Source organism: Pseudorca crassidens, chromosome 1 (assembly GCF_039906515.1).
Source record: "Pseudorca crassidens isolate mPseCra1 chromosome 1, mPseCra1.hap1, whole genome shotgun sequence".
Lineage (NCBI taxonomy): Eukaryota > Metazoa > Chordata > Mammalia > Artiodactyla > Delphinidae > Pseudorca > Pseudorca crassidens.
In genome coordinates, this window is record NC_090296.1 from 148,892,646 (window position 1) to 148,918,015 (window position 25,370).

The 25,370-nt window shown below is 49.1% G+C and overlaps 2 protein-coding genes across 4 annotated transcripts; one reads left to right on the plus strand and one right to left on the minus strand.

Annotated features, from left to right (window-relative positions):
• Positions 1 to 949: 949 nt before the first annotated feature.
• On the minus strand, positions 950 to 3,497 carry TLNRD1 (talin rod domain containing 1). Its single transcript, XM_067698620.1, has one exon. It carries the CDS (start codon positions 2,691 to 2,693, stop codon positions 1,605 to 1,607), a length of 1,089 nt encoding a protein of 362 aa, XP_067554721.1. The 5' UTR covers positions 2,694 to 3,497; the 3' UTR covers positions 950 to 1,604.
• On the plus strand, positions 3,404 to 24,970 carry MESD (mesoderm development LRP chaperone). Of its 3 annotated transcripts, none has more exons than XR_010932777.1 (3): positions 3,404 to 4,443; positions 11,005 to 11,130; positions 12,320 to 14,527. XR_010932777.1 is itself a non-coding variant. In XM_067698629.1 (3 exons), exons 1-3 carry the CDS (start codon positions 14,754 to 14,756, stop codon positions 23,960 to 23,962), a joined length of 705 nt encoding a protein of 234 aa, XP_067554730.1. In that variant the 5' UTR covers positions 14,725 to 14,753; the 3' UTR covers positions 23,963 to 24,970. The 3 variants fall into 3 exon arrangements, 1 of the variants encoding a protein (XP_067554730.1); XM_067698629.1 differs by lacking the exons at positions 3,404 to 4,443; positions 11,005 to 11,130; positions 12,320 to 14,527 and adding exons at positions 14,725 to 14,966; positions 21,869 to 22,101; positions 23,704 to 24,970; XR_010932779.1 differs by lacking the exons at positions 11,005 to 11,130; positions 12,320 to 14,527 and adding an exon at positions 21,869 to 22,005.
• The last annotated feature ends 400 nt before the right edge of the window (positions 24,971 to 25,370 follow it).

Consider the following 25,370-nt stretch of genomic DNA (forward strand, 5'->3'; position numbering starts at 1 on the left):
TGCAAACTGCAAAGGCTTAGGCACGACAAATCCCAAGAAAAATGTAAATGGAGCAAATTTAAAGCGTGTATGAGTTCTATCCATGTGGCTCTCTCAGGATAAGCACGGCAAATACATTTGTTATTTTTTTCAGTGGGAAAATGTTCAAAACTCAGCTAGGGTCAGCAAAACCATACAGCCCCTCCCCCAAAAGATTTTTTTCTTAAAATTGTCTGCAGAAGGGACCAACTACCTTAAAATAACTCCAAATTTCATTGAACAAAGCATCCTTCCAACATACAATCAACCGGGGCATATCAGATCAAGGTCACAAAAATAAGCCTTTGCCTGCAAACATGCTGTGGGTCTAGAAAGCTCTTCTCACACTTTCCAGAATACCTCTCCCTCTATTAAAACAGTCTAGAACACTCTACGTTTTTGTGTTGTTTTCTCCTAAAACCATGAGCAACTGGATCTTGTCTGAACAGACCTGTCTTACTCTCGCTTGATGTACAGTACTTTTGCAGGTCCATACACAGATTCTCTGACCTGGGAAGGCTGGCATTCCACACAGGATTAGGAAGAGGCTTACCCTGAAAAAGACAGGCGGAATAGAAATCAGACTGCAGTCAGTCTGAACCCTGTTCATTAGGACAGAAAAATCAGAGGGGACAAAGGAAGCAAAACTACTTTCCAGGAGAAACAGGAAAGAAAACCCACTCTAGCACTATACGTAATCCAAACATAAATGTGTCCCCTGCCTCTACAAGGAGAGTGTTACACACAGTTCTCTCTTCTTAAATTCTAGGCTGCTCAAAGACGTTAACTCTTGACGAAAAAGCAGAAAGGGCTGAAGGTTGGGGACCCACCTCATTGCTCCCAAGCAAACTTTCCAGGGCGCCTTTCCATGGATGGCATGCAGCCTGCAACATTACAATGATTGAAAATCAACAATACTTGCAAAAAGCCATCTGAGAAACATAACATTTTATTAATAGATGAAATAAATACTCCAGTACATGCAAGGTAAAAACTTGACATGGGGGGGGAATCATTCTATAGTGTAAATTAAAAAATAAAACACACACTCACAGTAGCTTTTCCCCCCATTTGCAAATCACATGGCAAAGTCATACTCTTTCCACACCAAGTATACGCCTAACCCATCACGACTGCTTAAAAAAATAACAACATACAAAAAAGGTAGCTACATCCATGTCTAAGGAGAGAAAACTGAGGTAACCTTTCTCTTAATTAGGGGGGGAAAAAAAGACCAAAAAAGAAATGAACCCATGACCTCCTTCCTGCCCAATTAATAATAAAATTTAGTGGAGGAATTCCAGAAGGGGAGCCGGGGTAGGGGGCAGGGGTAATACCGCAACCAGCAGATGACACATCTTCCATCTCCTGGGGTGGGCTGCTGGGCACCGGGGGCCCTCCGAGTGCGAGTGCGTGTGTATATGGTCTGCATGGCCCTGCCTTCTGGAAGATTCCTCTCGAGCATTTAACATGGGGTGGGGGAGTTCACTTTTGATTTCTTTGGTATAAATGGAGAGGGGCAGAGAATAAGTATCTTCCTTTAGCCTGGGGGGGGGGTGAAAGAATGGGATGAGGGTGGGAGGGTGCTAATTCACAGAATTGGAATTCACTGGCGGTAAAGTCCTGGGCGAAGACCTCTCCCTTAAAGCCTGAGATAGCAGGGTGCAGCCTTCAGACACGGCGCAGGCCGAGTTCCTCAGCCTCTCCCTGTGGTCCGACATCTTGGCGCCCCCGTCGGGGTGCTGCGCCAGATCCCTGAGGCACTGGGTCAGGAGTACGCAGGCCGACACCACACTCATGGCGCCGCCGAGGATGGCGGTCTGCACCGCCTTGCCCTCGGCGCTCACGGCCGCCGCGCGACCCAGGAACTGCGGCTCGGTGGCGAAGCCCACCAGTGCGCTAACCGCCTGCACCAACGGCCCGCTGAAAAGCGCGCAGCGGCTCCGGGCCAGCTCGCTGGGCGCCGCCTTCACCTCGCGCACGCAGGCCAGCAGCGCCGACGCACTCGTGCTCATGCACTTGACGCCAAGCTTGAACTGCTCGCGCGAAAAGCGGTCCCGGGACTTGTCGCTGGCCAGGGCGCACGCGTCCGTCAGGAACTTGAGGTTGCGCGACAGGCCCTGCGACACCTCCAGCAGCAGCTGCGGGGTCAGGTCGGCGAGCGGGGTGGCGCGCAGCACTGCGCAGCCCTGCTCCACCTCGTGGCGGCAGCGTGTCACGCGGTAGCGGTCCACCAGGCCCGGCTGCGCGGGCTGCGCGCCCGGCGTGGCCACAGCCGCCAGATAGGCCGCGTGGGCGGAGCACTCGGTCAAGGACACCACCAGGTCTCCCAGCTCCACCAGGCTGTCCCCCGCTTCCCCGAAGCGGCCCATGTTGAGCTGGCTCTGCACGTCGTGAGTGAGGATGGAGAGCCCCTTGGTGCGCGCGATGATGGTGTCCCGGCATTGCTCGAAGGACTCGGCGCCGGCACAAGCGGAGGCGGGGCCCTCGAAGAGCACGGGCCGCGCCTCGCTCGACAGCAGCAGCAGGTCGGCCACCAGCTGCATCTTGCCCTTGCAGTGGTCGCAGACAGACACCAGCCTCTTCCGGGGCTGCGAGCAAGCCCCGCCGACGGCGCTCGCTGGAGCCGGAGAAGCCGCCTCGCCAGTGGGCTTCCCAGCGCTGCCGCTAGCCATCGCGCCCGGGGGGCACTGGCATGCCGCTGGGGAGCCCGCTACCACCGCCGCTGCCGATGCCGCCGCCCCCGCGGCCGTCGCGACTCAGCTGGCCAAGGCCGCGGTGCCTTCCCCGCACCATCATGCCATCCACCGCCGCGGGCAGAGGGCACTGGGCTGCGGCGGCCGGAGCCCGGGCGGCGCGGAGCGGGCCCGGGGGCCAGAGAACGCAGGAGGCTCTTCGGGGCGCGGGGAGGGGGCGCAGCGTTCGACCTCTTGGAGGGCTTGCAGGAACCATGAACCGGAGCAGAGCAAACTCACAGACCGCGCTCCTCGTCGCCGGACTGCCAGGAAAGTCCCTTCTGCTGGGCTGCTGCCGCCGCCGCCGCCGCCTTCCTGGGCATGGCCCGGTCCGACCGCCCGAGTCGGGGGGAGGGGGGGAGGGGGGCGGGAGAGGGAAGCTGGGAGTTGTCCTTCCTTCCTTCCTTTGAAATCAAAATCCTTTCCTCGGGGAGGAGCGCGGGCGGCGTCTCAGGCGGGCTCTGCTGTCAGCCACCTCGGGCTCGGCGGCGCACGTGGGCTTCAGGCGCCCAGACACCGCCAGGCTGCACTTCCCCGCGACGGCGGCCGGGGCTGGCCCTCTGGGACGCGCGGCCACCCCGTGGGCATCTCCTGCCTCCCGCTCTCGGGAAGCGGCGCCGGCGGCGGCGGCAGGGCCGAGGGTGTGGCCGATGCTGGCGCGGCCGAGTCAGAGTCGGGCGGGAGCCTGCACTGATTGCGCTCAGCGGCCGCCCCGCTCGCGCTCTCGCCCGCCCGCCGCGCCCGGGCGTGCCGGGAGCCGCGGCGGCCCCTTCCCGCCTCGCCGGTTCACAGAGCGCGGCTCGGCGCCGAGGCGGCACGCCCTCCCGGACCGCGCACCCCGCGGCCCGCCGCCGGCTGTCGGCGCGAGTCCATCCCCGTCGCCTCCGCCTCGCCTTGGGCCCGCAGCGGCTGAGCTCTCCCGAGACCCCGGGCCCTGCGCATCGGACGTCGCCGCGCGCGTCTCCCCGGCGGCCCGGCCAACTCAGAAGGTCCCCGCGGCGCTGCGGCAACTCGCCCGGGCCCCGGCTCCTGCCATTTTTGTCAACCTCCAACTTCCGAGCGAGCCGGGAGAAACTGAAAGGAAGGGCGGGGGCCGAAAAGCAGAGGGGAAAACACCCGCTTCCTCTCCCCGCGCGGCTTCACCTCTGAGTGCGGCCGTGGGTGCGCCCCCGCCCGCTCGCCCTCCGGGGCTGCTGGAGGCTTTTCCTCTTCCCGGCCGCGCCTCGCCCCCCAGCTCGCCGCCGCCGCCGCCGCCGCCTCGGCCGTAACCTCCCTGGAGCCTATAGAAATCTTTTGTGTGGCGTCACCGCCTTTCGTTTAAATCCCGCTTCCTCCTCTCGCCCTTCCTCCCGCCCCTCCGCCGCTCCCGGATGCTTGCGCGATGCGCTGCTCCTCCCCCGGGAAGCTGGGTGGCAGCGGGGGGACGCCCCAGCCCAACGCGGACGCCGGCGGCGCCCGGCTGGTGGTCCCCGGCGGAGAGTCGGGGGGAGCGGACCGGAGGCAGGCCCGCCCGGGCTGGGGGCTCGGCGCACAGTCTTGGAAGACCGGGCCACAGCCGCCAGTTTGCCATACGTAAACTCTCAGCCCAACCGGGGGGCTCCACGCCTCCTCCCCGCCCAGGGAGCAAGTCTAAAAGGTGGCCTGTGTTCTGGACCGAAGGGAGGAGGACGCTCGATACCATCCCCTAGAGGTTTGCTGGGGTCCGGTCATCGCTTTTTGCGGGACGTCGACCGGTTTGCCAAGCTCTCCCCCGCCCTTTGTCGTGTTTGATCCTCTTCCACGGTGGGATTCTGGAGGGGCTGTGCGGGATGAGAAAAGAGACCTGGAGATGGAGCCCGCAGAGCCGGGCTAGACGCTTCCCGCTTCCGCCCTTTAACTAAATAGCCCTTGTATAGTTAGAGCGCGAACTTTGAACCAGACTTCCTGGGGTCAGTCTTCCCCCAGCCATTTATGAGTTGTGTGACCTTTTGCAAGTTATCTCTCCAAGTATCCGTTTTCTCCTTTCGAAATCAGATACTGTGGACTGACCGCCTGAGTACTGGGCTCATATATGTAGCTCTTAGACTTATGAGCCTTCACCGGCACAGTTTGCCCTCTCATAACTTCTGTGTCTCCAGCTGTATAGGAATAATAGTGGCCACAGTGAAATAAGAGAAACAGCCTTTGAAGGTAAACATCATTATTCCCATTTTACAGATAAGGAAAGTGATGCTCAGGTGCCTTAAGTGCCTTCCTAAGGTCAAGAAGAGAGCAAATGCATGAGCAGGGAGCCCACCGCCAACCTCATTTTCTTTTTACCCAGTCCTTACTCTTCAGGAAGTGGTTGAAGCATCTAGGCTTCCCCCATTCCCCCCACCCAGGGGTCCCCCCACCTCTTAGTCCTGAAACACGTCTAGGTGCCCAGCCCAGCACAAGCTGGGTGTGTTCAGCCGACGGAAAGGTTTGTTCTTCTGCCCCTTCCTCGGACCTGGTGTCACCTTTTTTCAACCAGTTGTAAAGGTCACTTGTAACTAGGATGACCTTGCGATTTATTGTCCAACCCGAAACAGTTTCGAGAGTGACTGTGAGACATGTTACTAATAAATTAACTGGTAGCAACAGATCCAAACCTAAATAGATAGTCACCCTGCTTATATCAGTAACTTAAAGGGTCCTTATATATCTTCTAAAATCTAAATGAACCCGCTTATTTTGCAAACCAAGGCCAATAAAACTGCCGATTTTCTAAACTAGTAGCAATTCCTGTAGGATTAATCCCTTTTATTTTTCTACCAGAGAAAAACTGTTGGGTAAGTCAAGGTCTTTCCATGGTAACCCAGGAATAGCATCCCAGTCGGACTTAGCTCTGAAAACTTATGAGAAAGTCAGACCCTTCCCTCCATGCCTAGTTTATTCATGAAACTGCTCTGGGATCAGGGAATGTTTTTTCCAAAGCCACTTGGTGCCGCTGAGGTCAGGGGCACCTGACCTCTTCCTTTTCTTCTACATAGGCACTTTCTATGGTTGGTGTTGCCGGAAATCTTGTACCCCAGCAATGAGCTGTGTGACACCTAAAATGTCTTGCTATATTCAGTGACGTTTGGTTTAGTTTTTAAAATCGGATGGGATTGGTTTCTTGGCCCTACCTGCTTCATTTTTCAGATGTGGCATCTCTTCCTAAACTAATCCTTTCCAGATACTGACTCCACCTTCCTCTAGGTCACCTTTACTTTGTACCATCTTTCATCCACTCTGCAAACACTGGGCACCTACACTGTGCCAGGCCCTGTTAGAAAATAAGTAATGTGAGGGCTCTACCCCCTCTGAAGAGTAGAGTCCAGAGAGAGCAACAGGGAAAACAGGTCATCACAGCTTCACTATTGGTCTAGTGAGAGCACAGAGTCGAGAAACTAGAGGCGAGAGAGTGGTACTCACCAGACAGTCCAGTTGCAATTAGGCAGGACCATGTCATCAGTTCTGAGCAATGAAACGTAAGTGGTGGTGATGTGCGTTATCTCGGACGGAGGCTGTGGAAAGCCAATCTGTAATTCTCCACTCTCCTCCCCTGCTGCAGCTGCTCGGCAGACTGTTCTAGGTGGTGCAGCTGAAAGATGATGGGGCCTCCATAAGCCTAGGTGACTGTGGAGCAGACCCTCTACTGACTGTGTGGGACATGTAACATGAGCAAAGAGTAAACTCACTGTGAAGCCACTGAGATTTGAGGGTTGTTTGTTGCTGAAGCATATTTTCGTCTAACTGGATTAACAGAGGAAGGCAGCTTCTACCCCTAGACTCACAGCAGTAAGGGCTTTTTCTGTAGAAAACGCCACCTGGTACTTCTTCTAATCCTCTTTTAAAATTCAAATATGATATGAGCCAAAGGTACCGTGCAAAGTATTTTCCATTCAAGTGAAAATTGACAGAAGCAAGGTGCAAAAGTTGTGGGCTGAAGGACTGGCTGGCGGAAGGTGAATGGAACAGACAGGAGGAAGCTGGGGGCTGTACAGAAAATGGCTTGGCCACTGGAGAATGTATTCTCAGTGCCCAGCTCAGGGCCAACACGTAGTAGGCATTTAATAAATAGATGAATGAACAAGATGCAAATAGAGAGCTGACTGAGGATTTGGGGAGGAAAGGTGGAAATGACAAAGGCCAGATTAGGGAAAAATCCTGTCCTTCCTTCTTTGCCTATTCCAGTAGGTGCATCCTCCGCCTGGACTTTAAGCAGGTATAAGACAACAGTATGAGCCTCTGATTTTCTTGTGTGTGGAGGGGGGTAAAATATTCATAACATAGAATTTACCATTTGGCCATTTTTGTGAACCTAGCCACAGGTCCGTGGTATTAAGTGCGTTCACATTGTTGTGCAATCATCACCACCATCCCTCTCCAGAAACCTTTCATCTTCTCAAACTGAAATTCTGTACCCACTAAACAATAACTCCTCATTCCCCTGGAAGCCACCATTCTGCTTTCTATCACTATAAATGTGACTATTCTAAGTAACTTATATAAGTGGAATCATAATATTTGTCCTTTTCTGTCTGACTTATTTCACTTAGAATAATGTATTCGTGGTTCACTGATACTGTCACGTGTGTCCGAGTTTTTTTCCCTTTTAAGACTGAATAATTTTCCATTGTATGTATCTAGCCCTATTGGGTTTTGATACCCAACTTTCACACTGCACTCCAGATTTTAGCAGACTAACAACCAAGCTGTGTCTGGTCTACAGTGCCACCTGGTGGCCAGTAAGGGGCATTCTCTGCCCTAATGTATCTTTCCTTTGCAGCAGTGTCGCTGTTTTGTTTTTTGTGCTCTTAGGTGGGCCAGTTCATTTTCAGGCATTCTTTCTTACACGTGGCCAAGCATCGTCCTTAATATCTTCCTTTCAATGTCTCTTCTAAAGGAGAGAAATTTATATCTGGAAAAATTTGCCCCTAACCCTCCTTCTCCCTGATTTGCTCATCCCCACAGGTGATGAATGACGGTCTGACATACATTGGACTACAGCTCATTTAAGGAGCAGGGTCACTGTGTGACAGGTCACTCTCCTAACCCAGCATGTCCTCTTTCTGGTGTATTTTGTTTCCATACAATAAGAGCACCTGGGCAGGATCTCATCCATCACTCCCAGATACCACCCTCTCCCCCCCCCACCTTCCCCCCTCCCTCCCTCCGTGCTGTCTCTGTTCACCTGAAGCTGAGTGTGTGAGAGAGGCCTGTGTGTAGGGCCAGTCATAGCATGGCAGGCACACCTGAGCCTTCAGGTCCGAAGATCTGGGAGATCTGGAACTCTCCGCGATCTAGTTTACCAGGGATCCCTACATGGAGGTGAAGGTTGCTTTCACAGATAAATTCTCTACCCCATTTCCCTACTGGTTAATGATCTTTGGATGTATTTTCCATTTTCCAGAATTCTGTAGGGGAGAAAAAATAAGTACTGAGATCTAGGCTCCCCACACCTTCTACATGGAGCCTCCCTGACCCCGAGACATACTCAGGCATTTCTGTTCCCTTGTGCCTACTGTGCTGTGTGCCCAGCTTCAGTGTGGCCGTGAGCATAGTGTATTTGTAGCTGTCAGCTTAACTCTCTCCCCACCACCCTGTCATCTCTTTCAGGACAGGACTTGATCTATTCATCTCTTCCCCACACCCAGCGCATTGCGTGGTTGTCAATAAATGTCTGTGGAAGTAATAAATCAATGAATTAATTCATTTGCAGTTCTCTGCAAGGAAGGCATCGTTTCATTGAACCAAAATCCTGTTGCCCGCAGCTCTTACTCAGTAATGGACAGAGTCATGGACATTCATGAACCCACAGCAGGGGTGCGGCCTGTGTGTGATCGTGATCTACCGCTCACAGCTCTAAGGTTGAATGCTTGACCTTTGCTTAGCAAGTGTGTTCACCCCATTTCTCTTACCAGCTTGTTTTGGAGGGTCCAGGAAGCTAATTCTTTGGAAACAGAGCTTGTGAGTTCTCTAAACGTAATTGCATATATCTGTGCTGCAACGTATAGGTGATGTTTCAGATAACACAGATAAAATTCCTACCTTTTCCTCTTAGGAGAGGAATTCAAATCACTTCCCTAAATTTTCCAGGCAATTGCAGTATTATAGACAATTTGAATTAAGTGTATTATTCTGAGAATTTCAGTTGAAACTAGACTTTTTTTTCTTACATGTTGGTGAAGAGAACAGTATCAATCAGTATTTTAGGAGCATTGGTACATTTATGTGGGTCCCCCACCCCATTTTTTTTTTTTGCGGCACACGGGCCTCTCACTGCTGTGGCCTCTCCTGTTGAGGAGCACACGCTCCGGACGTGCAGGCTCAGCGGCGATGGCTCACGGGCCTAGCCACTCCGCGGCATGTGGGATCTTCCCGGACTGGGGCACGAACTCGTGTCCCCTGCATTGGCAGAGGGACTCTCAACCACTGCGTCACCAGGGAAGCCCCCCACCTCCTTTTAAAATACAACTGATTTGAAATCCCATGCTCAGAGGCAGCCACGACGTACATGTTCGCAGCTATTTTCCCATACATACATATACATATCTATATCATTTTAATGCCATGTTATAACATTTTATCATTTAACAATATAAAATAAACATCTTTACTATCAACAAATATACATCGATGACATCATATTTAATGACTGCATTGTTTGCATTGTAAATGTGCATTGTACAGCCTACTATGGTTGAACATTTAGGGTGGTTCCTGTTTTCTCCTCTGGTGGAGAGCGTTACATAGGATTGTTACCATGCGTAAATGAAGAAATACACGTACAGCATTTAGAAGAGTGCCTGCCACATAGTAAGTGCTCTGTATTATTACCATTTCTATTCTTTTCATTGTCTATTTCCTCAGAATCATTGTTGGCAGTGGAATTAGGCATTTTTTTAGAGTTTTGATACATTTCACGTAATTTTCATGCAGAAACTCCCCATCCCCATAAGTGAATGAGAATGCTTTTTTACTGAGCCTTGCCAATGATGTACAGTATCTTTATTTTTATTGTGGCCCCACTGATAGGCAAAAAATTATATCTTATTTGAATTTGCATTTCTTTGATATCTCGTGCAATATCACTTCTGCACTTTTTTTATGTATCAATAGGTTCATTTATTTTGGAGAAATAAAAATATTATTCATCTCCTTTCCCATTTTTCTATCAAGGAGTCATCTTTTTCTTACTGATTTGTAAGCTATTTTTGTCTCTGCCATGTTGGAGTTTTCCTCCCAGTTTACCATTTGCCTTTTAACTTTTCTTCACGGTGCTTGGCAAACACAAGGTTTTTTTTGTGTTTGTTTTTTTGCGGTACGCGGGCCTCTCACTGTTGTGGCCTCTCCCGTTGCGGAGCACAGGCTCCGGACGCGCAGGCTCAGCGGCCATGGCTCACGGGCCCAGCCGCTCCGCGGCATGTGGGATCCTCCCGGACCGGGGCACGAACCCGTGTCCCCTGCATCGGCAGGCGGACTCTCAACCACTGCGCCACCAGGGAAGCCCAAACACAAGTGTTTTTGCTTGTTTGTTTGTTTTTGGAGTATGGTTGCTTTACAATGTTGTGTTAGCCTCCACTGCACAACAAAACGAATCAGCCATACACATACGGATATCCCCTCCCTTTTGGACTTCCCTCCCATTTAGGTCACCACAGTGCATTACTAGAGTTCCCTGTGCTATAGGTATGTTCCCATCAGCTGTCTATCTTATACATAGTGTCAGTAATATATGTCAATCCCAGTAATATGTGTCAATCCCAGTCTCCCAGTTCCTCCCACCCCACCCCCCCTTTCCCTCTTGCAAACACAAGTTTTAAGTGTTAAATTTAATGGTACGAGTCCTGCTCTCAAGTAATGATGGTGACCAGGAACAGACACCCACCCCAGCCTGGGACCATCACATCCTCTCCTGGAAGTCTGTAATTGTGGTCAAAAGATAATCAGTTAGTTGCTACATGCGAGTAAATATAAAGCTCAGGAGATACGTGGGGACTCTTCTTGCACCGAGGTAAAAAGTACTAAAGTAAAGAATGATAAATGGTCATGGCCTCCCCTGTCTCTGCCTCAGCCCCAACCTCAGGACCCTCTTCCCATGATTCCCCATTATTCAGACTTTAAAGGGTTAATATTTGGCACCCTAGAGCCTCCAGAACCGAGCTGTACCCTTCGGGGTACAGGGTACCTTCTCGGTCCTGAATAGCTGGAAACTGTGCCATTCCAGTTTTTCAACAGTTTGAATATCATCCCTGCTTGATTACAGATATTGCTAGACATCCTTGTGCGCTGTGGCGTGACACAAGCCAGGAGGAGCCCAGCTGAGGCCACCTAAGATGGAGCGTAGATGGGGGCTTGATTTTACCATCTGCAGTCACTGAACCACCTAGAGGTACGGTTAGTATTAAACCCCGGGGCAACGGTGGCCGCATTTAAGCCATGACCATACAATCTCTTTCACTTCTGTCCCCTCCTCTCCTGCCCTACTACACGGCCTCATATCAGGTTCATACTCTTATCTCATCCCATCTGAGCATTCCTGCCTCCAGACTCCTTTTCAACGAGTCTTCCATCTGGCCTCCAGTTTAACTCTCCTGAGTGCCTTGACGATTAACCCAGATAGAGATGGTGCTACACTGGGAGAGAGATACACCTCGTCATCCAATAGACCTGGGCTGGGATTCTTGCCTGCCACTTCACAAGCTGTGTGACCTCAGACAAATGACGCCATTCCAAAACCAGGGTTTCCTCTTGTTTAGCATAAGGATATTATTATCATCGTATTATCCCGTCAGGTCCTGACCTCCTGCAATCTGCATTATACTTACTGTGTATTGTTTATGTCCCCTGCTAGCTTGCAGGCTCTGTAGTGCAGGGACTTTCTCATAGTCATCTTTCTTTCCATCAGTGCCCCCATGCGGTTCTTGATTGACAGTAGACCCTTAGTAAAAATACACTCTCGCAGGGTTGAACTGAATCAAGTTCCAAACCTCAAATCGGTGAAAATGCCATCAATCCAGATGTTTGCACATCACTGGATAATAAACTGAATTGATTTCCTCCTTAGATGAAAGGAGCCCTGGAATTTTGTCTTACACAACTTCTGTAAAACACTAAACGCCTTTTTTTTTTTTCTCTCTGTATCACTGGATACTACGGACCAGGAATCCCAGCACTTTTGCACCTTAACTTGGCAGCTGGCAAAGTGAGCAGGGTGACCCCTCCCAGCAGAGCGCATGATCGGCCACAGCTGTGCATGTTTTTTAGCATGACTGCACCAGGACAGGGCACTGAGCCACTGGGTGGAGCAACGCGCTCTGGGGAGAAAGCTTATGACATTTCCCCTATGATTTCAGAAAAGAAAAGAAAAGAAAAAAACTATTTTTTTCTTATGAGTTGTTTCTGCTTAATGTCAATAGGAAATGGCACAGCGTGTATACATACAGATGTATGCACGATATCAGCCACCCTACAGTGGGAGAGCTTTAAACTTCAATGGTCCTAAGCTTGAAGGTGAGGCAGACATTGTTAACTAATAGTTACCTGTTCAACGTCCACTTCCTCTTTTCCCTTAATAACAGAATCCCAGTTTTATTTGGAGTGACAATGTAGACAGCCAGAAGACAGCCTCCCTGAGAAGGCTAGGTTCCAGCCCATGAGATGTAAACAGAAGTGCTGTGTGGAACATCCAAGTAGGCTGCTTAAAAGAAGCTGACTCGGGCTTCCCTGGTGGCGCAGTGGTTGAGAGTCCGCCTGCCGATGCAGGGGACACGGGTTCGTGCCCCGGTCTGGGAGGATCCCGCACGCCGCGGAACGGCTGGGCCCGTGAGCCATGGCCGCTGAGCCTGCGCGTCCGGAGCCTGTGCTCCGCAACGGGAGAGGCCACAACAGTGAGAGGCCCGTGTACCGCAGAAAACAAAAAAACAAAAACAAAAGAAGCTGACTCCATTAAAAGGTGTGCTCCTATTGGCTTTCCTTCCTTCCTCCTTCCTCTGCATGAATGCCATCTTGATGGCTAGGGCTCCAGTAGCTATTTAGGAACTTGTGACCTTGAGGATGGAAGCCACCGGCCAGTATGATGGAACAGGATGAGAAAAAGACTAGGTACCAGATGACCAAAGAGCCAAAATACCAGCCCTAGATGCTTAGTATCCAACTGTTTCTGTGAAAGAAAAATCAAACAGTAACAACAACCAAAAAAAAAAAAAAAGAACAGTAACAACAACACTCTCTTGTCTTGTTTAAGCCACAAATTCAGCTTTCTCTTATATGTAGCCTATAATCTTATCCAAGCAAGATATATTAGCTTGCTAAGGGCTGCCATAACAAAGTACAGACCAGGTGGCTTAAACAACAGAAATTTATTTTCTCACTATTCTGGAGGGTAGAAGTCCCAGATCAAGGTGTCAGCAGGGTTGGTTTCTTCTGAGACCTCTCTCCTCGGCTTGTAAATGTCCATCTTCTCCCTGTGTCTTCACGTGGTCTCCCCTCTATACATGACTGTGTCCAAATTTCCTCTTCTTTTACAAGGACACCAGTCATATTGGATCCGGGTCCACCCTAACAACATTTTAACTTAATTACCTCTTTAAAAATCCTGTCTACAAATACAGTCACATTCTGAGGTCCTGAGGAGTTGGGACTTCAACATGTGAAATTCGGGGGGGTACAATTCAGCCCATAACACAAGGCATGAATAAAGAGGTTTATTATGGCTCTTTTTTTTTTTCTTTTGGTAATAGCAGAAGAAGTGGTAGTAAATGCCCATCAGTAGGGTAATAAGGAAATAAACTATTGGCATATTAATACCCAAACATACTATACTGCAGTATAAAGAATGAAAGTTCGTCATGTCATACTGGTAAGTGGAAAACCCTTAAAAGAGCTAATACGCATACCGATTTGTAGTGTGCTGCCATAAACACACATATAAATGCAACCAAACCATTTCTAGAGACACTTTGATGTTTGGAAATGTATAGAAAAATGTATACAGTATTCGACAGACTGATAACTGTTTGGTGTGAAGCAGAATTGTGGCTGGCGTGGAATAGAGCAGAATGGTTTTGTACGATGGTCGAATATTCTACAGCTTCAGTAAGTGATTCGTGTCTTATTTATCCAATTAAAAATTTAGAAGAACTCAGCAGATCAGCCATTTAAAATCCGTGGAATTTTAAAGCATCTCTGGGCTGAATCTTTTTAAGTAAGAATCAAAAAACAGAATGATTCAACCTTGGAAAGGATTAAACAGAGCCGACAGTATTAGGTTAAAATCAGAAGAGATACTGAAGCTGTTTTACAGATGAGAAGTCATGATTTTTTTTAAAAAGCTTTGTCAACTTCAAGAGATGACAGTAATATTGAGAGACGAACTCTCTGCTGAGCAGCAAAGCCCTGGGCCCGATCTATTCACGATCTCCTGAGAAAGTTGCTCTACCTGCCACTCACTCGTTTTCAACAGGCTGTTTTCAAAGGAAATTGCAGGAGACTGGGAGGAAACGTGTGACCTCGTGAAACCTGCTTTCTTAGAGCAAAGGCAGCTCCTAGAAGTTCCAGCTCTAATTCATTTCACAGGCGAAAACGTGAGGCCTCGTGAGGCGCTGTTTGAGGATTCCTAGAGGCCCTGAGGGAATTTTTGGACCTGGCCTGCGCGTTAGAGAGAAAAACGTCGGCCTCTGGCGGAAAATGAAGGCGAGCACTCGGGTCCGAACCAGCCCCGGGTGAAAGCCTCAGCCGGACCATCCGGAGAAACCCGTGGGGCGGGGCGGGGCCAAGATGGCGGAGGAGGCGGGGCTTCAGGAGGTGAGGGCTGGAGGAAATGGGCCGGGGCGGGGCCTGGTAGGCTACCGAGGGCAGGGAGGCGGAACCACTGAGGCCTCCAGCCTGTGGAGGCGGGGCTGGAGGCGTGTCCCACGCAGGCGACGGCAGAGGGCGGGCCCGGGAAAGTGGTGGCTTGGGGCGGGGCCGGCGGCTCGCGCAGGTCCGGTCCTCGCGGCGGCGCGGCGCGGCGCGATGAAGATGGCGGCCTCCGGTTGGGCCCGTGCCGCCGTGGTCCTTCTCTGTGCCTCTGAACTGCTGCTGCTCCTGCTGCTGCCGCTGAGGGCCTTCGCCGCTGAGGGCCCAGCCGAGACGCCCGGCGAGGCCACCCCACCTCTCCGGAAGAAGAAGAAGGATATTCGCGACTACAATGACGCGGACATGGCTCGTCTTTTGGAACAGTGGGAGGTCCGCGGCGCGCGCACACCCTCCAGGCTCTTCTCTGTGCCGGGCCCCTTCCCAGGGACCTCTCACCTCCTCCGTCTTGGGACCCTTTAGACCTCAGTCTCGGAATCTTCCGACCCACTAACCTCCTCTCTACGCATGCCACGAGCCCTTACTGACCCACTCCAGCCACCGCTAATCTTCAGTGCCTCCTCTGACCCCCGATCACCCTGCTGACCCCCGTCCCAGGACATTCATCCCAGTGTCCTCTTCCACCATTCCCCGGGCCACTCCGGTCACGGGTCAGCCTCTCCCTATTCAGCCCTACTTTGCCTTCAGTGCCCCGGTCGCCGCCGCGTTGCTCCCCGTGGTCAGTGCGCCCTGCTAATGGGGAGGGAGACCTTTTCCATTACACTCCTGAAGAATGGGGCGAGTGGATGGGAGAGGGGCATGGTGAGGATTATCTTTCAAGAGGGCCGTTTCAGCTTTCATAGTTCTCCCGTGTTCTAAATTAGTAGGAATTCAGAGTGCCCATTTTGGTTATATGTCCCTGCTGCGAGTTTTTGTAATTTTGTGAGTGGCTTTAATTTGAGGGGGGAGGGGGGTGGGAGGCGGTAGCAGAGGCTAGTGGCGCTCTCTCATGGAGCTCACATTATTCGCTTAAGGGAGCAATGATTTGCTTCTGTGAGAGTCAGTTTTCTGATTTGTTACTTGAATGCACTGGAGTGTGTAATTACAGGGAGTGGATAATAACCTTTTTAGGTAAGGTTGACTAACCAAAACCACGTTGCTGCCTCTTTCGCATCCAGAGGTGGGTGTCTTGTCCTGGTTCATTTGCACAGCTGGCGATCTAGAGTCAGAAGCTTGGGTTCTGTTCACTGTGTAACCTTGGGCAAGTGGGTCTCCACTCTAGACCTCTGGTTCCTTATGTGCAGAATGAAATTTTACTGGATGATTTCTTTCAACACTGATGTTTTGTTATTTTGTGGTTATCTGTGTGTGTTTGTATTGGATAGAGGCTTTCAGACATGAGTTTAAAGTACCATCTGATGCATTTGACTGGAAGAAAGCAGTTTTCATGTTGACCTGCAGCTGAAGGAAAGCTCAGGGTCGATCTGGGTGTTTGCCAACCACTAAGGAAAAAGGAACTTGGTGCAGCAGTTCCTTCCCCACTTTCCATCTCCCTTGCAATCTCCCAGTCTTTTTGGATTCTGGCAAGTGCAGTTTTTGATCCACCAAAGTGAGAATCGCATCTCGTGCAGAAATCCTAGCCTGGAAACACTCAGACCCTGAGCAAGACAAAAAAGGGTGCTGCAGAGGTGTACAAGGGATCCAACCATCAGGAATAGCAGTTAACAGTAAAAATAACTGCAGTACACAGTAGAAATGGCTGAGTGCTATAAAAAGAAAGTGCTGGGGGAATCTCAAGGGTTTCAGGAAGGAAATGGTGTTTTAGGTAGACCAGGGAATGTGGGAGAATGGCATTACTAACCGAGCAGCATGAGCTGAGGTGGATGGGACGTGAGGGGACTGGGCAGAATGCTGTAAATATATATATATATATTTTATATTTATATATATATTTATATTTTTTATATATTTATATATATATATATATATTTTTTTTTTTTTTTTGGCGGTACGCGGGCCTCTCTCTGTTGTGGCCTCTCCCGTTGCGGAGCACAGGCTCCGGACGCGCAGGCTCAGCGGCCATGGCTCACGGGCCCAGCCGCTCCGCGGCATGTGGGATCTTCCCGGACCGGGGCACGAACCCGTGTCCCCTGCATCGGCAGGCGGACTCTCAACCACTGCGCCACCAGGGAAGCCCAATGCTGTAAATATTAGTAGCCCAGGCTGTGGAGTTAGACTCCCTGGGTTCAAACCACTTCAGCTTGGAAATCTGGACTGGTAAAGAGCCTCTCTGGACTTTAGTTTCCTCACCTGCAAAATAGAGGTGTTAGTACCCACCTCAGAGTTGTTGTGAGGATTAACTGAGAAAACTTGGAAAGAACCTAGAATAGTGCAGCTCTAACTATTAGCTACGCTGATATAATAAATTGGATAGGTTGGCTGGAACAGGCTTTCTGAAGCCACATAGTGAGAGGTAAGGATGGAAAGGTTAGTGAGAACCAGGCCTTGCTAGGCCTTGAATCCTGTGGGGTTTGGACTTTATTTAGAAGGGAAAATGTAGTCCCTGATGAGTTTGAAAAATTGTGTTACCCAAATGTTATAATACTGGCATGTTTAATCATCCATAACTTCATCCCAAAACATGTGTGTAGTCTTTTGGTTCCCCTTCTGTATTCAGACATAGTTTTTACAGCTGAAAGCATAGCATCAATGGAATTTTCTGCTGTTCTTTTTTTCTTTTGCTATATATTAAGCATTTCCGCAGGTTACTGCATAGTCCTTGTAATATTTTTAAAAGGCTTCAGAGTATGCCCTAGAGTGGTTGTTTCAGCTGTCCGAACGTTTTTGAATAGTGGAATATGATGCTTAGGGTTAAAATTCAGGAAAATTAATCGGTCAGCAAAGTTTAAGATGGATGGGCAGGGAGGGACTCTGAAGGCAGAGACAGCCTAATGTTTATTGAGTGTTCATTAGCTAACAAGGCTAAACACTTACCTGTTTGTGGAGGGTGGTACTTATCTCTGTTTTCTAGATGATATTGAGGCACAGAGAGGTTAAGTAACTTGCCCAAAGGCACACAGCAAATTAACTTAATTTCACATTCGGTCACTTGACTTTAAAGCTTGTTCTTTTAACCATTTCACTACACTGCCATACAGATTGGTGAACAGAGTGCAAACGAAGGGGGAACGAGGAGGACCTGGGTTAAGCTAGAAGCTGCAGTAATGGATTAGAAGGGAGAAAGAAATGTGAGAGATTTTATGCTCTTAACTCGACTTGGCAGTTGATTGACTGCATAACCAGGAAGGTGACAAGGATAATGTAGTGAAAGGACAGAGGTTTTGAACTCAGCCTTAACCCTTGGTAACTGTGATCCTCATTTTCCTTATCCGTAAAGCCAGATAACATCCCACTTCGCAGGGTTCCTTGCAGGTGAAATGAGCTGATGTTTGCAGACACTCTGCAAGCGTGAGCGCCCTTCCGCAGTAGCAGTTATTTTTTTCTGTGGGAGAGCAGATCCGTCTCTGGTTGCTTTTTTGAAGGAAGCAGCGCTTCCTCCCCTGGTGGCAATCCCTGAATTCTTCCCCCACTCCTCTGCTAGTGTGAACATCATCCCCGCAGTGAGAGGCCTGCCTCAGGTGTGGAGTGGGGCAGGAAGGGGAGAACTCCTTCCACTTCCACCGCGTTGCAACTACTGCTGAGTCCTGGTTGGTATAGGAAAACCGAAGGTGATTCCTTCTTACATTACTGTAACCAGGTGCTGCAGAGGGGCAGGTGGGGAGGGATCCAGAGCCAGACTGTGAGTTTGTACTTCAGCATCAGCCCCTTCAAGCCTGTGGCCTCGAGTAAGTTACTTACCTTCTCTGAGCCTCATCCACTTCTCTGTTCAATGGGGATCTTGCAGAATTGTCCTGAGGTGGGAAATAACAAATGCCCGAGACACAGTAGCTACACAGTAGATGGTAGCTGGTATTGTTACCAAGGACCCTGGGAGGAAGAAAAGGATTTACAGGAAAAGGGAGTTCAGCTCTGTAGCTGTTACATTTGACAAACAGCAGTGGAGAAGTGGTGAAGCCGGTCAGAAATGCAAGACTGGCCTGGAGACAAGCCTGGGTAGGGTGTGGGGAGGGCCGCTTGGTCGTCCCCCCACCCCAGCCCTGCTTGGGGGTAAGCGTTTGATTGCTTTCAGTTTAGAGAAAGTGATAGAACAGGTAAGCTTACTCAGGGAAGCAGTGGAACTAAGAATAGACCTGGACAATTGCTTGCAACTAGTGTACTGGTTTTCTTTTCCTTTTTTAACCGAAACTCACCCTCAAACATATAAAATGGAAATTAAAGGTTCTTGAAACGATCCTTACCTTTGCTGTATGCACTAGACTAATGGTTATTTAATTATATTTTCATGGAAAAGAAGTGGTGCTTGTGACCTACTGAGTTAATGTCATGACCATCAGTAGGATCAGCTTGAAAAATAAAAATATTCCAGGTAATTGAACCAACTAGACGTCTCGAAGTATTTTAAGGCAGCCGTGACAGATGTTATGGAGAAATAGAAGAGAATACAGTCAGAAACAGCCTGTGAATTTGGCCACCGGGAGCTCCTGTGTACTTTGAGAGGGTGATTTCCATAGTCGGCTGGAGGCCAGGTTACAGAGGGTCAGGTGGTATTAGGCAACATGTATAAAGTATTTACTACTCGCCTTTGTGTCATTAAATCCCCCAAACAAACTTAGGAGGGGGATACCGTCATTATCCTCCGCCCCCATTATAGGTGAGGCAAGTGATTTTCCACTTCTCCAAGGCCACACAGCTATAGGGCTGGGACCTGGAGCCGAGCCCAGGTCCCTGTGACAGTGAAGCCCATGCTCCTGCCTACAGGTCACCAGCAGCTCCTTCAGAGCAAAATGAGGAAGAAGTGGGTCAGCTGAGAGGGTGGCAGAGCTGAGGAAAAGGCTGGCGCCATGCTGCTAGGGCCTTGGAGATCACCTAGTTCTGCTTTTCCTCTTCCTGACGAGGAAACGAGGAAGCGGGCCTCGAGCATTGTGGAGTCTTGTTCAAGGCCACACAGGTTGGTTAGGTGGAGCTGAAGTCAGATCCTAGGTCTGATACAAATATGGATCGCCTTCAAACACTGCTTCAGAATTATTTCATTCTCATCTTCTATTAAAAATATGTTTCCTGCAGTACATTATTGTTGGCGTCTTAAGCCTTGGCCCTTCAGTGATTTGTCAAGAGGCCCAAGTAGTGTATAGGGGCTTTTTGTTTCATTTTAGGTTGGGTTTTTTCGTGTGATTTTTTTTCTTTTTTTTGATAACAGCTTTATTGAGATATAATTCACATGCCGTATAGTTCACATTTAAAGTGTACATTTCAGTGGTTTTTAGAATATTCAAAGAGTTGTGCAGCCATCACCACAGTCAATTTTGGAACATTTGCATCACCCCAAAAAGAAACTCCGTAGTCTCGGTCACCCCTCCCTGAGTTCCTCCCAGCCCTCCAGCCAGCCCTAGGCAACCTCTAATCTACTTTCTGTCTCCATAGACTTGGCTGCTCTGGACATTTCATAAAGTAGAATCATACAATGTGTATGTAGTCTTTTGTGTCTGGCTCCTTTCACTTACATAATGTTGTCAGGGATCGTCCATGTGATAACATCGAGCAGTACTGCACTTCCTTTTTTTTTTGGCTGCGTTATGTGTTTGTTGCTGCGCGCGGGCTTTCTCTAGTTGTGGCGAGCGGGGGCTACTCTTCGTTGCGGTGTGTGGACTTCTCATTGCGGTGGCTTCTCTTGTTGCAGAGCACGGGCTCTAGGCACAAGGGCTTCAGTAGTTGTGGCTTGCGGGCTCTAGAGTGCAGGCTCAGTAGTTGTGGCGCACGGGCTTAGTTGCTCCGCGGCATGAGGGATCTTCCTGGACCAGGGCTCGAACCCGTGTCCCCTGCATTGGCAGGCGGGTTCTTAACCACTGCGCCACCAGGGAAGTCCCTGCATTTCTTTTTGCTGCTGGGAGTAGCCTTTTCTCCAATGAACACAGGTTCTTTTACGTGGTTTTAATTCATTTATCTTCTATTTATTGGTTGGCATTCTACCATTAGCAATTAACTCACTTGTTTATATGGGTCTGGATTCAGTGGTTCTTATTTTATTTGGGAGTTATAAATCATTCTGTCATTATTTTGATTTTCAAATTATTCCAGATTAGGCCCATGAGCTCTGTTTCATGTTGGCTTCTGTGTCATTCTGACACATCCCATAATTCTCCGAGCACTTTCTCACTTTCTGACACAAGAAGATATTCCAGACTCATCTTCTGTTTTCTTTGCTGGAATTAGCCTTTTCTCTGTGGAATCCTGGTTCTTTTAAATATTATTATCTATCTGTCTATCAAAAATCATAAGTTCCTTCTGCTGCCTCCAATGCCAGCCCAGTACCTCAGGTGCATTCTTCCCCCTTCTGTATTTGTAGCTCCCTTCCCCAAAGGGAAGAACCTGGTTCTCATTAGCCTCAATACAGTTACTCCTTTGCTCAAGCCTAGAATTCAGATTGTGGTTCAGAATTGCTAGCTTACACCACTGCAGCAACCAAACCTACTACCTAGAACTGAATATTTGTTTATGGTTCTTATTTTTTAGGTGGAATTGATGTACATGAAGTGCAGATTTTCAGTATTCAGTGAAAATTCATGAGTTTTGACAAATGGATACATCTGTTGTTATCCACACCCCTGTGAAAATACAGAGCATTCCCACACCCCAGAAAGTACCCTTGTGTCCCTTCTCAGTCAGTCCCACCTTGTAACCCTCTCCCCGAGAGGCAGCCACTGTTCTCACTTCTGTCGTCCTGGATTAATTTTACCTGTTCTTGAATTTCAAATAAACGAATTGTATAATGTGTCTGATTTTTGTGCCCGGCTCTGTCACTCAATATAGTATTTTTGAGATTGGTTGCATGTATCAGTATTTGTTTTTCTTCATCGCTGTGTAGTATTTAATTGTATGACCAAACCCGAATGTGACCGTTCTTATAGTCTACCATATTGGGTAGATTCTTTGAGGGTGAAAAAACTTTAGAAACCCATCACGTGGGGTTCTCTGTGACTGGTGACCTGGAGTGATGAGTGCTGCCTGAAATTTAGACTTTGCTTGAAAGTCAAGTGGAGGAGGGAATCCCCTGGGTTTACTTCTTTCTGTTATTATTTAGATCATAAACCTGCACCTGACATCATACGCAGATGTGCTTGCCTTTGCCAGTTGAAATGCATACTTTGTCTGATGCTTTTTTTCCTCCATCCTTATAGAAAGATGACGACATAGAAGAAGGAGATCTCCCAGAGCACAAAAGACCCTCTGCACCTATAGACTTCTCACAGATAGACCCGGGCAAGCCTGAGAGCATATTGAAGATGACAAAGAAGGGCAAGACTCTCATGATGTTTGTCACTGTATCAGGAAGCCCCACGGAGAAGGAGACGGAGGAGATCACGAGCCTCTGGCAGGGCAGTCTCTTCAACGCCAACTACGACGTCCAGAGGTAAAGCAGCAACAGCCTTGCCGAGAAGATGGGGGCTGTGCTGGAGCTTTTTCTGTGTCTGTGTAATGGCATATCCTTCCTGGCAGTACTTATAAGGGCTCTGGACCTTTCCTATCTAGTCTGTCTTCTTTTACATTTATTTATTTACCTTTTCTTCTGTCTTTGAAGAAGAGCGTTCATTTTTTGTCAAAGCCAGTAAATTTATTTATTGGTTTGTTTTCATATCTCATTTGATCCTAAAGCTATTTATCTTTGGGTCTTTAACTTTTCTTTTATCTGAGTAAGAAGCTGTATAGCTTAGCCTCTGTCGGGGGCAAATTAGTTACCGTTTGACAGTAGTGTGCCTCTTCCTTTAGAAGTCTCTGCGCCTCAGAGAATGCTTTTCTGTGTAGCTATGTTTACACATAAGCTTGGAGCAGACTGTTACTTTAAAGTGAAGGAGCCCAGTTGTCAGAGGTCAGTATACTCCTAAGATGCAATTTTAAGGAATTTCCTTTTTCTTCCCCAAAAACAGTTCTGAAATTTAGGGTCTTCAAATATCTTAGTTCAGGAAATGTAAAAGGAATGAAGGAGTACTCAGAGAGTGTCTAGGATGGCAGAATGCTTTTTTTGTTTGTTTGTTTTTTGTGTGTTTTTTGCGGTACGCGGGCCTCTCACTGCTGTGACCTCTCCTGTTGCGGAGCACAGGCTCCGGACGCGCAGGCCCAGTGGCCATGGCTCACGGGCCCAGCAGCTCCGCGGCATGTGGGATCCTCCCAGACCGGGGCACGAACCCATGTCCCCTGCATCAGCAGGCGGACTCTCAACCACTGGGCCACCAGGGAAGCCCGGCAGAATGCTTTTGTTAGCTTAAGTAGACACTTAGGGGAACAAATCAGTGCTGTGGTGGTTACTGGTCCAGAGCTCTCACCGATCTCTGAAGTGGTGGGGCGTTACAAACGGAAGGGCGTTACAAACGGAAGGGAGGTGTAGCCCCTCGGGAACAGAAGGGTTGTGCCCACTGGCCACACTAGTGGTCCATCCATGCACCCAGGCTCCATTCTGTTCCTCCCTGCTCCTTGGGGCCTGGTGAGTGTGGACGTGCTTGGATGCTTGCTTTAACTTCCAGGGTTAGGGTTTCTGTCCAGTAGCCGAGCACCCTCCTGAGCCCTTCATGGGCCTCTTATGACCTGATCTAAACTGGTGTTTTTCAGCCTTTATCAGCAGAGGCCTTCTGTCAGATGGAAGCTTAGCTGGGCCCTTCAGACTGTAAAACGGACCCAAATGGCAGCCTCCCTGTTGCTGCCCCGGCAGAGGCCCTGAGCCCCGTCTGCAGCCTCCCGAGGCCTTCTTCCTAATCCCGCCCTTCACGCGAGCAGCCTCGTCTACATCACACCCCCTCCCCGCAGGGTCTCCTTTGTTTTGATCTGAGCCGAGGTGTTAAATGGTTCAGCCAGCTAGTATTTTCAAACAGTGACTGTGAGACCTTCGAAAATAGAATGTTTGATTCTGTATTCATGTAGAATTTGAAAAAAGAGTTCTCGGTTAAGTGCCACAGGGCCTCTCTGACCCATTAGCCCTGTACTAGCGGTGAGCTGACTGTGGTCCCGTCTCTCTGTCAAGGTTCATCGTGGGGTCAGACCGTGCCATCTTCATGCTGCGTGACGGCAGCTACGCCTGGGAGATCAAGGACTTCTTGGTCAGTCAAGACAGGTGTGCCGATGTAACTCTGGAGGGACAGGTGTACCCTGGCAAAGGAAGAGGAAGCAAAGAGAAAAATAAAACCAAGCAAGAGAAAGGCAAAAAGAAGGAGGGGGGAGAGCCGAAACCTCGGGCTTCGAAGGAAGGCAATCGAGCTGGGAGTAAAAGGGAAGAGCTGTAGCGGGGCAGCTGCAGGCTCTGCAGCGGAGCGCGGGGAGCTCAGCCAGGGCGCGTGGGCCGGGGGTGGGCGTGGGAAACCACACAGCCATGAGTTCTCTGCTGGCAAAGGTCTGCCACGTGACCAGTTTCTGGTCAGTGTAAGAATTACTGTTTAAAAGGCTTCAAGTCAGAAGACAGAGGTTTTGTAATTAACATGGGACACTGACAAATTCACGATTACTATAAAATCACTTTAAATGGAAAGCTGGCGGTGTCGCTTTTCCCCATAAATGTGGGGAGTCTCTGGCCGGACTGTGGCACCGCTCCCTTCGCTGCACCTGCTCTTATCCGGCAGCCTGCTGTATCTATGCTTTTTATTTCTGTTAACTGAAAGGATACCAGGTTCTCATCAGACCAACTTAAGACTCCTGACTAAATTGAATCAGGCTCTCCATGCCACAGACATCACTTCATTACTGTGAGATTAGAAACGCTCCACAGGAGCACTGCACATATCTAAATATACAGTCAGGACACCGGGATGCGTAAATCCCAAACCTGTGCAGAAAATGCAGAGAACAGAAAATAATGCACCTTGGGAATCCTAAGTATTCACTCTGAGTTTCTTGGACTTGAATCCCTCTTGTCAGTTATAGAGAACTCTTGGTATCTGTCAGGTTTTATGTAGTCTGTAAGTCCAGGGGTTCTGTGAGAATAGAACTTTATTTAGGAAAGAGTAATGCTGGTGTTGAGAGTTGTGTGTTCCATTTAATGTGATGATTTTCGAGGGTGTAAATCGGGCATGAGCAGAGTTCTTTGCAGAGCGTAGCAGAAGACTCAATAACCTCATTCACTTCTAAACATTTTTCTTTGATAAAGTGCCTAAAATTGTGGTGTTTTTGTATGGTACTAATATGATGTGCTACCTGTTACTGTCTGATGTTGCTGTCATACGTCAGAGCCTACTCTAAGAGTTACGGAATTTATACACAGGTGTCATTTTTAAGAACTAAAATCATTTGTTCAAAAAGGCTTCCATTGTGATTTTAACAAATTAAAAACAGCATGCACACGGTTAGAAAACGTCATCGTTAAAGAATGGTACAAAGCAAAAAGCCTTGGCCTCCCCTGCTACCACTGCCTTGTCCCAGTGGAAGCTACTGTTAATTTGTTTTCAAAAAAAAAAAAAGAAAGGTACACTTACTGGTTTACAGTGATATGTATTTGTTTTGGCCTTACAGCCTCTATTTCCCCTTCTTTTGGTAACTATTCAGATCTCCCCACAGTGATCCACACCCTCTTTGTTTTCTGTTCTGTGCTGTAGGGGGATGTTTGCCCTGCAGGCCCCCCACTCCAGGGAGGAATTAATCCCAGGGTGAGTTTGCTTGAGCCACGTCAGGAAGAGGCGTTCTGTGTTTCTCATACAATCT